The sequence below is a fragment of the Pelodiscus sinensis genome, chromosome 12, assembly GCF_052426305.1.
Source record: "Pelodiscus sinensis isolate ZL-2025 chromosome 12, ASM5242630v1, whole genome shotgun sequence".
Taxonomy (NCBI): domain Eukaryota; kingdom Metazoa; phylum Chordata; order Testudines; family Trionychidae; genus Pelodiscus; species Pelodiscus sinensis.
The window spans coordinates 49,779,046-49,792,295 of record NC_143063.1 but is presented as its reverse complement, the minus strand read 5'-3'; the positions used below and the strand labels follow the sequence as shown (position 1 = coordinate 49,792,295).

The window sequence follows — 13,250 nt, the reverse complement described above, 5'->3', positions numbered from 1 at the left end:
AGGCCAGCCCTGCTGCTTGGAGCAAGGGACCAACGGTTTATTAAAGGCCTCAGACTCCAGCCATCAACTCCCACTCATAAGCATTACAGCCAAGCATTGGGGTGAGCTAGCCCCCCTCCGAGAGCCATAGCACAAAACTCCGGTGGCCCTGGCGGGTCCTGGGGGTGCAGGCTACGGCAGTCGAGTGCCAGAGATCACGTTCACCTAGGCTTGGAGAAAACCCCCTTGAGCTAACTGGCCAGAGAGGGCAGCATCAGGCCTCGGGACTCCCAACTCTAGCGGGTGTGGAACGGATCCCACTCCCCTCCCAGGACGATTATCATTCATAACTCAGAGCACCGTTCCCAGGCATCAGAGCCCTTGGCAGAAATAGGCGCCAATTAAAAGATCAGCAATAAAGATCTCTCTCCATAATGCTTCTCCAGCTTCTTTCATGCGATGGGAAGATCTCTGACCCACTCTGGAAGACCCATTTCATTCATCATCTGCGCAAGAGAGATGACAGTGTCTGAGCAACTTACTTCCTGCTCCCTCCACGATGCCCCGAACAACAGCCTGAACCCCATTGGGTCTTATCAGCCTCTCCGAGAGCAGCTGTCCACAGAGACGCCGAAGCCACGCTGGGGCTTGGGCAAGCGGCTGCTTCACCTCTTGTCCAGGGGACCGCAAGCCCTGAACGGATACGGGGGAGGAGAGAACAGGAAATGTATTTGCTTTAGATCAGCAGTTCCCAAACTTTTTGGCACCACGCCCCCCCTTTCTGATTTTTGAGAAACCCTCACGCCTCCCCCCCCCCCGAAAAAATAGCAGCAAAACTTGGGGTGGGATTGACGGGGGGGGGGTGGCTGGGTCGCCTCACGCCCCCCCTGGAATTTCTTCACACGCCCCCCAGTTTGGGAACCAGGCTTTAGAGAATGCCATTGGTGTGCAGGCATCACAGACGCAAGGTCTCTGCTCGGAAGGGGTCTGATCGGTGTGATGGCAGGAACACAACCCGGGGGAATTGTCAATAAATCACTTCCCCTCGCACTGGCACCAGGATAATTAGGGTTTCATTAGATGAGCTGAGCATCGCAGGAGCCTCTCTGACGCACAGCTTTCTGCCCCTAGTGATAGCTCCTGAGGTCCCATGCCAGCTTGGACGGTCTCACAGAGCACTCAGGCTGAACCAGGGCTCTTTGCGCGCAAGAGAGCAAGTCTGACCCCAGCGACTGCTGGGCACATCATAAACAGACTGAGACACAGCTTAAACCGACAGGTGACGTGGTTCAGAAAGGAAACACCACTTCCATGTGTCAGGTGCTGTTCCAGCACAAAGAGCAGTGCCTCCTAGAGACGGCATGCGGGCTGCATGGACAGCATTTGCTCAGCCACCTGCCACACCTACAGCGGAGAAGGCTGGTGCACGTTTGCTTTACTCACCCCCTTTCTCGTTATTTCCGCATTGACCAGCGACACTAACCAAGAGGGTGTTTATGGGAGAAGACAGCTCAAACAAGAGCGATTGGGTGCAGATTCAAGGCTACTGGCAACGGATGAGACGTGCCAGAGATCAGACACCCGAGCCCTCAGACAGACTGTCCTTTCATGTGACTTTACCCTAACGCTCCAGAGGAAGTGGGAACAAGCTCAGTCCTGGACAGAGGCTTTCTTCACTGAGCAGCTGCCCTCCCTTTATGGCTGCAGTGCTAAGTAAAACCAGTTAAAGCTCAAAATTGTCAACTTTGATTGAGACCTGCCCGTCCAAATAGGTGGGTCAGAATAATGCTCTGCACAAGAACACTGTTAACTAGACAGATAAGCAACTAGAAAGGGTATTCAAACAGTTAAAGGACACTAAGAAGTGAGGATCCATGCCGGATTATTCAAAGGAAAATCCAATATTCTCCTTGCCAGGCAACCTAGCAGTATAAAGCAAATACACAAATCCAATGGAGGGGCAACACTCTGCGGTACATTCGCGTGTGAAGACCAAGAGTCAGATCCCTCTTGTTTCACCAGATGTGTTATGCTGAATTCCTGACAGCCACATTGTTCTCAGCGTGCTGCATTCCCCTGGTTCATAACCCCGCAGAGCACGGGGAAACGTGGCCGCACTTAAATTGCAACATGGGAGGAAAGATGTGCATCTAGCAGCAATGCCCCTGTTCATTTAAAGCCAGAGGTCCTGTACAGATTAAGCCAGGAACTGTCCACTCCACAGGACAACCGGACATTCCCCACCCTCTTCTTTTGTTTTTAAACACCTCACACACAGCCCACCAGGACAGTCATGTTGGAAGCTTGACAGAACACAAACAGCTGACCCGGCGCTGTACTGGCTGTGACAGAAGCCCACTGGTAAGAACACACTATCCATGGAGGTCTAGGGCAAAGCACCCAATCCAATGAACTAGGGACGTAACAGTATAACAGTAGAAATGGTTAACTGATAACCCTGAGCATATTAGTTACCGTAACAAGGACGCCCCAGGTCCTGGCCCCGCCTGCCACCCTGCACTGCTGGCTTTGTATCCAAGCCTGCAGCGCAGGACGGCAACCGGCTCCCTGGGAGTGGGGCCGGGAGCAGGACTGCTAGCTGCCACCTTGTGCTGCTGCCTCTGTATCAGAGGCAGCAGCTTGGGTTTGGCTGCCAGCTCTCCAGGAGTGGGACCAGCAGGTGGGAGCTGTTTAAAAGCCAGCTTCCAGCATGCACCAACTCCTGAGGAGCTGGCTGCCCCCCACGCTGCAGACTCTGCAGTAGAAAGCTAATCCTGCAGAACCCAGAGTGCAGCTGGCTCCCCAGGAGTGGGGCTGGCAGCCGGGAGCCAGGTCCTGGTGTGCACTGGCTGCCGGACCTGTTCCCGGGAAGCCGGCTGCACTGCAGGCTTTGCAGTCTAACCTGTATACTGCAGGAACTGCAGCGTGGAACCATTACGATTTTCAGCAGTTACTACGGTTGCCTAATTAACCACTTTTTAACACCCCTACAACAAACACAGCCTTGCCGGAAATGTCTATTTGCCATTGATAGTGCACCCAATGCATACAAGGTGTTTCACTGGACAACTGTGTTTTGCAAAGAAGAAAGTGTGGTGCTACAGTCAGTTTGTGGAACGGACAAGCTTGGCATCCTTGCTACAAGTGTAAATGCACAAAAATTAACATATTCCCAGTTATGGCTCTCACAGCAACTCTGCTAAATTGCATGCATCACACGTAGGGGGTTTATTATTATTCTGTGCCATAAATATTTATGTTCAATGTAGCAAGGTCACTGATGCCGTAGGAGCCATAATTCTGCTGATTTTTGTGCATTTATATTCTAATCCATAATGTTGTATTAGCATATTTTTGCATTATTCATTACTGGTAACAGCCAAGTTTCCAGGACAAAGAGCAGAGCCCACTCGAGTGGAGGAAGTAGGCATCAGAGCGTATTTGGTACGAATTCAGCTGGTTTGTCAGGAAGCAAACCAACTAGCCACCACGGGCCAAATTCATTGTGTTTGGTGAAGCCACATAGCACCCAGGGCACCATCCTTGCTAGGAAAAGAACTTGTGAGCTTCCATTCTCTTTTCAAGAAAGCAGGTTGACTCTTAGTATGTAGCTTGGGTAAAAATAAAGCTTCCAAATGCAAGTCCCTGCTGCAAATTCCAAGCCCCTTGTCTTCATCCCACCGGTTGGAAGGTAGCTAGGAACTAGCATAGGGGTGGGCAAAATGCAGGATCCGGCCCACCAAGCCACCAGCCCAGCGGGGACCTCAGGCAGGCTCCCATACACTGCTCAGAGCAGCCGGCTGCTAGGCCATGGGCTTCTCTGAACACTGCAAGCCCGGGAAAGGGTGGGAGGGAGGGGCAGCTTCACAGGCTGCCCCTGCTCCCCGCACAATTGCGCAGCTCCCATTGGCTGGTTTCAGGCCAATGGGAGCTGCCTATATGCAGAACAGGCAGCTCACAAATTACCCCTGCCTCCCCTCCGCCCAGGCTTGCCGCATTCAGAGAACCACACAGCCCTGCAGCCAGCTGCTCTGAGTGGCATGTGAAGGCATGAAAGGAAGGGAGCCTGCCTGAGGGACCTTCTGGGCTGCTGGCCAGGAGCCACCCAGGTAAGCACCTCCCAGCTAGAGCCTGCCTCTGACACTCCAGCCCCTCCCTTCTCCCACCCTCTGTCCCCCTGCCCCCTGTAGCCCAAACTCTCTGCACCCCTACTACTGCACCCATACCCCCTCTCAGACCTTGCACCTCAATCCCCTACCCCCTGATCACAACCCAAATCCCTGCACCCCATCCTGCACTCCTCCTTCAGGTCACAACCCCCTCCTGGTCCCTGAACTCCCTCCTGCACCCGCCCCCCAGGTCAGAATGTTCTCCTGCACCCATACCCCCTCCTGGTCCCTGCACTCCCTCCTGCACCCCAATACCCTGCCCCAAGTCACACTCCCTCTTTCACCTAAACTCCCTCCCAGACCCGACACCCCTTACTGCATCCCAGTTCTCTACCCTGAGCTCCCTTCTGCATCCAACCTCCATCCCAGTCTCTGCACCTCCTCCATTGACATCATGGAAGACTGCAGCCCTTGACCACTTACCAAATTCTTGGATTGGCCCCCCCATTAAAAATTATTGCCCACCCCTGCTCTAGCATGTCACATTCCAGCTCCTGTACCGCTGGAAGGGGCAGGCACTGGAGACAGCCTCCTGAGTCAGATATGCCTGCACCAGCCACAGAACCAGCGGGCAGCCCGTGTACCTGTTTAGATCCACCCTGAAGGACAAGCAGTTCCCGGACTACTAGAGGTTGGTAGACTCGATCCAAGACGCTCTGCAAGGCCTCTCTGCAGCGGGCTCGCTTCTCTTCGGTAAGGCTCTGAAAAATAACAGGTCCCTGGGCTGGAATATTAACGCAACACGGGCAGCAGTACAGCAGCGTAAGGTATTTTGCTAGGTTCTGGCTCCCTCTACTGGACCATTAGCAGCTTATAGGACACCAGCTGTGAAGCACCCAGGTGGGTATGGAATAGCTACACCAGGATGTCTCAAACTGTACAGAAAAGGGCAACACACATTCTTCGGGGTATGGAACAGCTTTCCTGTCAGAAAAGATGAAAAGACTAGAACTGTCCAGCTTAGAAAAAGAGACAAAGGGGGATTTGACAGAGATCTAAAAAATCTTGAACGTAAAGAAAATAAATTCAGAAGTGTCATTTCTCTCTTCCCATCACACAAGAACTAGGAATCACTCGATGAAATTAACAGGCAGCCGGTTTAAAGCGAAGCACTTCTTCACACACTCCCGTCAGCCTCTAGAACTCCTTGCCAGGGGAGGCCAATATTATAACTGGCTTCAAAAAAGACTGAGAAATTCATGGAGACTGGATCCAACCATAGCTATTAGCATGGGGCTGCATCCCTGGCCATTGGCTGAGTGTTCCTAAGCCTCTGCCTGCCAAATGTTGGGACTGGACAACAGCAGACGGATCACTCCATAAAGTGTCCTGTTCTAGTCATCTCCTCTGGCACTATCCCCTGCCCCCCCCCCGGTCCACCGCACTACGGTCATTCTCGTGTCCTTTTGGCAGGATCAGCTCTGGGGTTTAGCTAGTCCAGTACCCTGTCTAGGACAGTTGCTGGTACTTGCTGCTTCAAAGGAAAGTGCAAGACACTACACCAGGGCTACTCAACATGTGGCCCGTGGCCTGTTTGTTTGTGGCCCACGGTGCAGTTTGGGTTTATGTGGGCTCAACATGTGGCCATAGGTGGGATCCTTTGAACATGGCCTCCGTGGGGTACACCCTCCTCAACAATGAGGCATCTCCCAGGTGGGGTGAGCACTGAAAGAGGCAAGCAGGCAGGCTAGCTGGAACAGATGGGTACAGGGTGTCAGTGTCTCTAGCCCCCAGGGAGGAGGTGCTGGGAGCACTGGGGCATTGTGGGAAGCACTGGCTGCTTAGCCTTGTGGGATGAGCCTGAGAGGTGCCAACTGGCTCACGCTGGCCACGTTTGGGTCCAGCCGCCGTGGCTTAAGGCTTAATTTTTGTATTCATGCCCAGTGTGAAAGAAGCTATTTGCATATGGAGATATAACTCTCTCCTAGAACAGGAAGGGACCTTGAGAGGTCATCGAGTCCAGTCCCTGCCCTCACGGCAGGGCCAAGTACCATCCCTGACAGATCTGCCCCACATCCCTAGGAGGCCCCCTCAAGGACTGAACTCGCACCCCTGGGTTTAGCAGGCCAATGCTCAAACCACCGAGCTATCCCTCCCCCCCGAATATATATTTGCATGTCTATGCAACCACACTTAAGTGGCAGCCCTCGGCATGGGCTGTGAGTATCATTGTGGCACCTGGGGCTTCCAAAGTTGAGTAGCCCTGAGCTACAAGAAGGCAGATATGGGCTAATCTGCTCCTCCAGGAAAGTCTCATGCTGATCCCTAACAGTGAGAAATGTGGAAGCACAACCCTGCCTGGGCACTCATTAAAAGATTTAAAAGGAGCCATTTTTCTACAAAGGAATTTCACAAGCCAACTACAGAGAGGGATGTGAAATTAAATTTCATGTGCAAATTTGACACTGTTTCCCTTGGCTTGAACAAAGACTTGAACTGGATGGCCAATTATAAAACCAGTTTTCCTCACATTCAACATCCCACTAACATCAAAAGCTACATAAGGGACACTTCCCATGCACTCAATTAGCCTCATTAGCACCAGCACTACAATTAACAGGTACCCCCTCACACACTTTTTCCTCCATTCAAGCTCACCTGAAGAAGTGGGTTTTGCCCATGAAAGCTCATGATGCTACAGGTTGGACCTGACTGGCCCCAGATGAGAGATTTTGCTGGACCGAGGGAGGTCATTTTTGGATTCCTGCTACTGGCCCAGCCACTGCCCCCCCCCCCCACCAACTCTCCACCTCCTGCTGGCCCCGCTGCCTGCCAACCTGCTGGACAGCCCTTGCTGCCATGGCTCTGCCAGGCAGCCATGTGCACCACACCACATGCTCGGATTTGTTAACCTCCAAGGTGCCATAGGACTACTTGTTTCTTAAGTTACAGACTAATAAGCTACCCCTCTGAGACCTTAAAGCACAAGGCCCTCTTTAATCTGGCATCCCTGGAAAACAGGGATTTAAAGATTTTGCCAAGCCAAGGAGGGCTCTGTGGGCTCTGGGCTTGGGGGGTGGGACCCATACTCTGCTCCCATGGGCACGCATGGCTCCGTGCTACTCCCAGGCACAAGCACCGCCACGCCAGCACTTTGGGAGCGGCAGGGAAAAGCCTCAGGGAAGCAGCTCTGCCGTTCCCCCAACTGTGGGGGAGAGATGTGGCAACACGCAGCCTCTTCCTCCTCCACTCCATAGGTGTTCCTGGACTTGGGCCCCCCAGAGCATGGAGACGGAAGCGTATTCCTTCCAGATAGCTTCCCTCTTTCTGGGGCCGTGAGAACTATGGGATGGGGCCTATATGCAAAACTCTAATCCAAACACAAACCTGCAGCAGCCTGGCTTGCTCAGCCTTTCCTTTCGCCGGGCAGAAACCTAGCTGGCACAGACCTGCTATGAGATCCCCAAGGTGGCGGGTAAGGATGAGGCTGCCCAAAGCGGGGTGCTGGGCAATCTGCACCAAAGCAGTGCAGCTGGCATAGAGCCTGTGCGTAGCACAGGGGGCAGCGTCGGGAGATACCACATCTCGAACAACGGCGCTGAACTCTGTCCTGTGCTTCAGCGGGACTCCAACCCCCGGTAAGAGGTAGGGACAGAGGCCCAAGGTAACCACAAACTGCAAAGCCGACTGAACAGTCTTCTGCTGGGAGATACTGAGCGTGTCAGGACTGAGCGGCGGAGCAGCTTCGGCCGTCCTCGGGTTAGGCTTGGCTGGCTGGCAAGCAGCAGCGAGGAGGCTCATGCACTTTTTCAGGCACAGCAGTAATAGCAGGACTTGGGAAGTAAAATGCCAGGTCACATCAGTGGAGCTTTCCAGCCACGCGGCCTGCTCTCCAACTTCAGCTCGCAAGCTTCGCAGCTCGTTCCACTGCAGATCCTGCCCCAGCTTCTCCTCTAACGCAGCCAAGTTGGAGTTTAAGGTTTCGAGCAGAGCTGCATGTGTTGCTGTCTGGAGAGAACCCGAATCTTTTCCTAAGAGGGAAAAAAACCAGGTCATAGATTATTCTGCTGAGATACTGGTTACTCCTTGGATCTCACCTCTGTGAGCCTGGGTGTGAACACACCCTGCCATTAACATAATCGCTGGGTAAATTAATCACCAAAGGGGGCTGTGAACCTGCCCAAGACATCTTGGGCTGAGTGGATCCGAGGGATTTTGCCAAGTACTGCTTTGTGTTTGTGAGGCGGGGGAAGCAGAACACAGAGAAACTGGGAAGAGAAAAACTGGGAGTGACAGAGAGCTAGAAGGAGCAGTTGAAAGCAGTGTGTCTGAGCCTGCAAGAGACTTGGAAGGGGTTTTTAGGTCAGGGCTACAGACTGAGAGAGTGTTCTTGGTACCGTGAACAAAAGCAACTGTGTCTACTACCTGATTCCTTCTGCATTCAGAGGCATAGGACTTAGTACATTCTTTGTGAACAAACAAAGCTCCATCAAAGAAATACCTAGCTCCTATTCTACTCCCGACTGGAACATTCCCCGGGCCCCAAACTTTCACTAGCAGCTCAGGTTGAAAAGAAGCAACATGATAATAATAAATATTTATATCATGGTACCCAGGATTGGGCCTGTCCAGCAAGAGAGACAAACCCTGTCTCAAAGGGATTATGGGTGCATCTCATTGTTGCTTATCCGAGCTAGCAAGAAACACACCAATATGGACTTACCTAGCAAGAGTTCTATACTGTGCACTGCATGGGAAGAGTCTGGTAAAAAGGCCTTGGTAGCTCTTCCACGACTCAGGCACATAAACAAGGAGAGACTCTCCTGCCCTCTAATAATCGGTGAGAAAGTCCCTCCCTCATTCATTGCATGAAAATAAATATCAGGATTTGTTACCTTCTTCCCACTTGGGGTATGTCTACATAGCATTTGGAGCAAGTCTCCCAACCCAAGTCAACAGGCTCTGGCTAGCAGTGCCCGAAAAATATCTGCATATATAGACAGTGCTTTAAAGTGACAGCTCAGGCTGGAACTTGGGGGCTCTGAGGCCCACCTCCACCCCCAGGCTTCAGAGTCCAGGGCCCCAACTTGAAAGCTTTACGCAGCTATTTTTAAAGAACTAGTTTGAGAACCACTAGCCCATGTCTCAGAGGAGTAGCCGTGTTAGTCTGAATCTGCAAAAGCGATGAGGAGTCCTGTGGCACCTTATAGACTAACATTTATTGGAGCCTAAGCTTTCGTGGGCAAAGACCCACTTCATCAGATGCATGTAGCGGAAATTCCAGAGGCAGGTATAAATATAAATACACCAATCAAGAGTAAGTCTAGAGACAACGAGAGGTCAATTCAGTCAGCAGGGAGGACGTGGCCCACTTTTAGCAGCTGATGTGGAGGCGTGAACACCAAGAGAAGAGAAACTGCTTTTGTAGTTGGCTAGCCATTCACAGTCTCTGTTTAATCCTAAACTGATGGTGTCAAATTTGCAGCACACGCTTGTGGTATGCAGGGACAGGACAGGAGGCCTGGGGAGGAGGAGAGGGGGCTTGGGTAGGGAGCTGAAAGTGTAAGCATGTACATGGTTAACCAATGAGCCTGGGCTCATTGGTTAATATGCACAGTTACTTGCAGCCCCCCTCCTCCTGTTTCCCACCTGCTGCCTCTGTATCGGGGCAGTAGTGAGGGAGGACAGGGCCAGGCAGGAGCCGGTGCTTGTAGGGAGCTGGCTTAAAAGCCGGCTCCTTGTGCATACCCATTCTTGGGAAGCCACCTGCACCCCCTTCCTGTGTGTAACCACTGAAATGTTCAGCGGTTACATATTTACTGGAATAAACACATTTTAACATCCCTAGTACTGCCTATCAGAGCCAGAGTGACAACAGGGTGCAGGAAAAGGGGGGGTCCTCCCCCATAGTGGAGAACCAGGATAGGTCTGGGGGTTCCCACTGTGAGGGGGGGCCGAGGAGGGAGTCCCAGAACAATGGGGGATGGGCCAGGAAGACGGTGCAGGGGGGCCACCGCAGGCGAGGGGAGGCAGGGCAGGAGGGTGTGCTAAGGGCAATGGGGGGCACATGGGAGATGGGACGGGGGGCTGCCATGGGACACGGACACAAGGCAGGAGCCCCATGCAGGCAGTGGGGGATGGGGGGCACAGCAGGGGCCTACTGAGGGCAATGGGAAGCTGACCCAGAGAGGGGGCTGGGGATGGCAGTGGGGGGGCAGGCCCAGGAGGGGCCAATGAGGGCGGGAGGGTCGGGGGGATGGTGAGAGCAGTGAGGGACTCTGGGGGGGCGGAGGGCTCCTGTGGGGGCGGGGCCCTGGGGGGGCCAATGAGGGCAGGGGGAGGGTCGGGGGGATGGTGAGAGCAGTGAGGGACTCTGGGGGGGGCGGGGGGCTCCTGGGGGGGCAGGCCCAGGAGGGGCCAATGAGGGCGGGGGGGGGTCGGGGGGATGGTGAGAGCAGTAAGGGACTCTGGGGGGGCGGGGGCCTCCTGGGGGGCCAGGCCCAGGAGGGGCCAATGAGGGCAGGGAGGGGTCGGGGGGATGGTGAGAGCAGTAAGGGACTCTAGGGGGGCGGGGGGCTCCTGTGGGGGCGGGGCCCTGGGGGGGCCAATGAGGGCGGGGGGAGGGTCGGGGGGGATGGTGAGAGCAGTGAGGGACTCGGGGGGGGCGGGGGGCTCCTGTGGGGGCGGGGCTCTGGGGGACCAATGAGGGCGGCGGGGTCGGGGGGATGGTGAGAGCAGTGAGGGACTCTGGGGGGGCGGGGGGCTCCTGTGGGGGCGGGGCCCTGGGGGGGCCAATGAGGGCGGGGGGGTCGGGGAGGATGGTGAGAGCACTGAGGGACTCTGGGGGGGCGGGGGGCTCCTGTGGGGGCGGGGCCCTGGGGGGGCCAATGAGGGCGGGGGGGTCGGGGGGATGGTGAGAGCACTGAGGGACTCTGGGGGGGCGGGGGCTCCTGGGGGGCCAGGCCCAGGAGGGGCCAATGAGGGCGGGGGGGTCGGGGGGATGGTGAGAGCACTGAGGGACTCTGGGGGGGCGGGGGCTCCTGGGGGGGCAGGCCCAGGAGGGGCCAATGAGGGCGGGGGGAGGGTCGGGGGGATGGTGAGAGCACTGAGGGACTCTGGGGGGGCGGGGGGCTCCTGTGGGGGCGGGGCCCTGGGGGGGCCAATGAGGGCGGGGGGGTCGGGGGGATGGTGAGAGCACTGAGGGACTCTGGGGGGGCGGGGGGCTCCTGTGGGGGCGGGGCTCTGGGGGGGCCAATGAGGGCGGGGGGGTCGGGGGGATGGTGAGAGCACTGAGGGACTCTGGGGGGGCGGGGGCTCCTGGGGGGCCAATGAGGGCGGGGGAGGGGGGTCGGGGGGATGGTGAGAGCACTGAGGGACTCTGGGGGGGCGGGGGCTCCTGGGGGGCCAATGAGGGCGGGGGGGGGGGCGGGGGGATGGTGAGAGCAGTGAGGGACTCTGGGGGGGCGGGGGGCTCGTGGGGGGCCAATGAGGGCGGGGGGGGTCGGGGGGATGGTGAGAGCAGTGAGGGACTCTGGGGGGGCGGGGGCTCCTGGGGGGGCAGGCCCAGGAGGGGCCAATGAGGGCGGGGGGAGGGTCGGGGGGATGGTGAGAGCACTGAGGGACTCTGGGGGGGCGGGGGGCTCCTGTGGGGGCGGGGCTCTGGGGGGCCAATGAGGGCGGGGGGGGCGGGGGGATGGTGAGAGCACTGAGGGACTCGGGGGGGACGGGGGGCTCCTGTGGGGGCGGGGCTCTGGGGGGCCAATGAGGGCGGGGGGGTCGGGGGGATGGTGAGAGCAGTGAGGGACTCGGGGGGGGCGGGGCCCTGGGAGCCCCACACGCGGGGGGCGGCGCCTCTCACCGGCGCCTCCGGGCCTCCCCAGCAGCAGCTCCAGCGCCTCCACCGCCCGCTCCAACTTCAAACTGCCGGCCATAGCGATCCGCGCGTCCCCTGCGCCTGCGCCCCACGACGCCATCTTGGGAAGGTCTGACCCGCTCTGCTCTGCAGGGGGAGGAACTGGCTGCCGCCATCTTGGTAGGGGCACGCCTGGCCCTGCCGCCATGCTGGGAAGGTCAACACGTGGGCGGTCAGCGTGCAGAGCCTTGGCTCGGGGGCTGCTGCGCGCCCCGCGTCCCCCAGCCCGCGCAGCCAGGCGGGCACAGGCCCAGGCAGCCCCCGGGGCCCAGCGCCGTTCAGCCACCGCACTGGGCCCATGCAATGGGGCGCCATGGAGATTGCAGGGCCCCCCGCTGTCTTGAGTGCTGCAGCCCCCAGACCCATGGCCCCCAGTGTCCCTGAGCACTGACCGGCTCAGCCCAGCCGCCCTGCGTCCGGCAGACAGGCCAGCAGCCCCCGGCCGCTCTCCGGCTCCCATTTAACTGCCCCCGCACGCAGGCCCAGGCTGGCCTCCGGCCTCCATGTCCTACCCAACCCCACAACTGGATCATTTACCCCCCCTGCGCTGGGGATCCCCCCGCTGGTCTAGTTCCAATCAGCCCGTTGTGCCCCTTTCAGCCCTTTGGACTGCAAATGAGACCCTCAGCCCTGGCTGCACAGCGCTCCAGTGCCCTGTGACAGAGCAAGCGAAATGTTACTTAGAAAAGTTAGATGTTTTCAAGTCACCAGGGCCTGATGAAAGGCATCCTAGAATACTCAAGGAGCTAAGAAGAGGTATCTCAGCCTCTAGCTATCATCTTTGAAAAGTCATGGAAGTTGGGAGAGATTCCAGAAGACAGGAAAAGGGCAAATCGAGGGCCCATCTATATAAAGGGAAATAAGAACAACATAGGGAACTACAGACAAGTCAATTTAATACAGTGCCAGGAAAGATAATGGAGTAGGTAATTAAGGAATTCATCTGCAAACATCTGGAAGAAAATAAGGTGACAGGTAACAGACAGCATGGATATGTAAAGATCAAATCATGTCAAACCAATCTGATAGCTTCATCTGATAGGATAACTAGTCTTGTGTCTAAGGGAGAAGCGGTGAGCATGGTATATATACCTAGACTTTAGTAAGGCATTTGATATGGTCTCGCATGACCTTCTTACCAATAAAATAGTCAGATACAACCTGGATGGGGCTACTATAAGGTGGGTGCATAACTGGCTGGGTAACTGTTTTCAGAGTGTAGTTATTAAGGGTTCACAATCCTGCTGGGA

General features: G+C 56.2%; 1 protein-coding gene across 2 annotated transcripts in view; it reads right to left on the bottom strand.

The window, feature by feature from the left end:
• The window catches only part of TANGO6 (transport and golgi organization 6 homolog), a 77,889-nt gene extending 65,798 nt beyond the window's left edge, over positions 1–12,091 (bottom strand). For both annotated transcript variants that reach the window (XR_012906620.2, XM_075939794.2), the window contains exons 1-4: positions 11,947–12,091; positions 7,476–8,119; positions 4,733–4,849; positions 522–672 (exon numbers count right to left, since the gene is read on the bottom strand). Coding sequence is in view for 1 of the 2 variants with exons in the window: in XM_075939794.2 (XP_075795909.2) it covers positions 522–672; positions 4,733–4,849; positions 7,476–8,119; positions 11,947–12,061 (1,027 nt within the window). In the remaining variant the exon portion in view is untranslated. The remainder of the gene's footprint in view (positions 1–521; positions 673–4,732; positions 4,850–7,475; positions 8,120–11,946) is intronic.
• Positions 12,092–13,250: the final 1,159 nt, after the last annotated feature.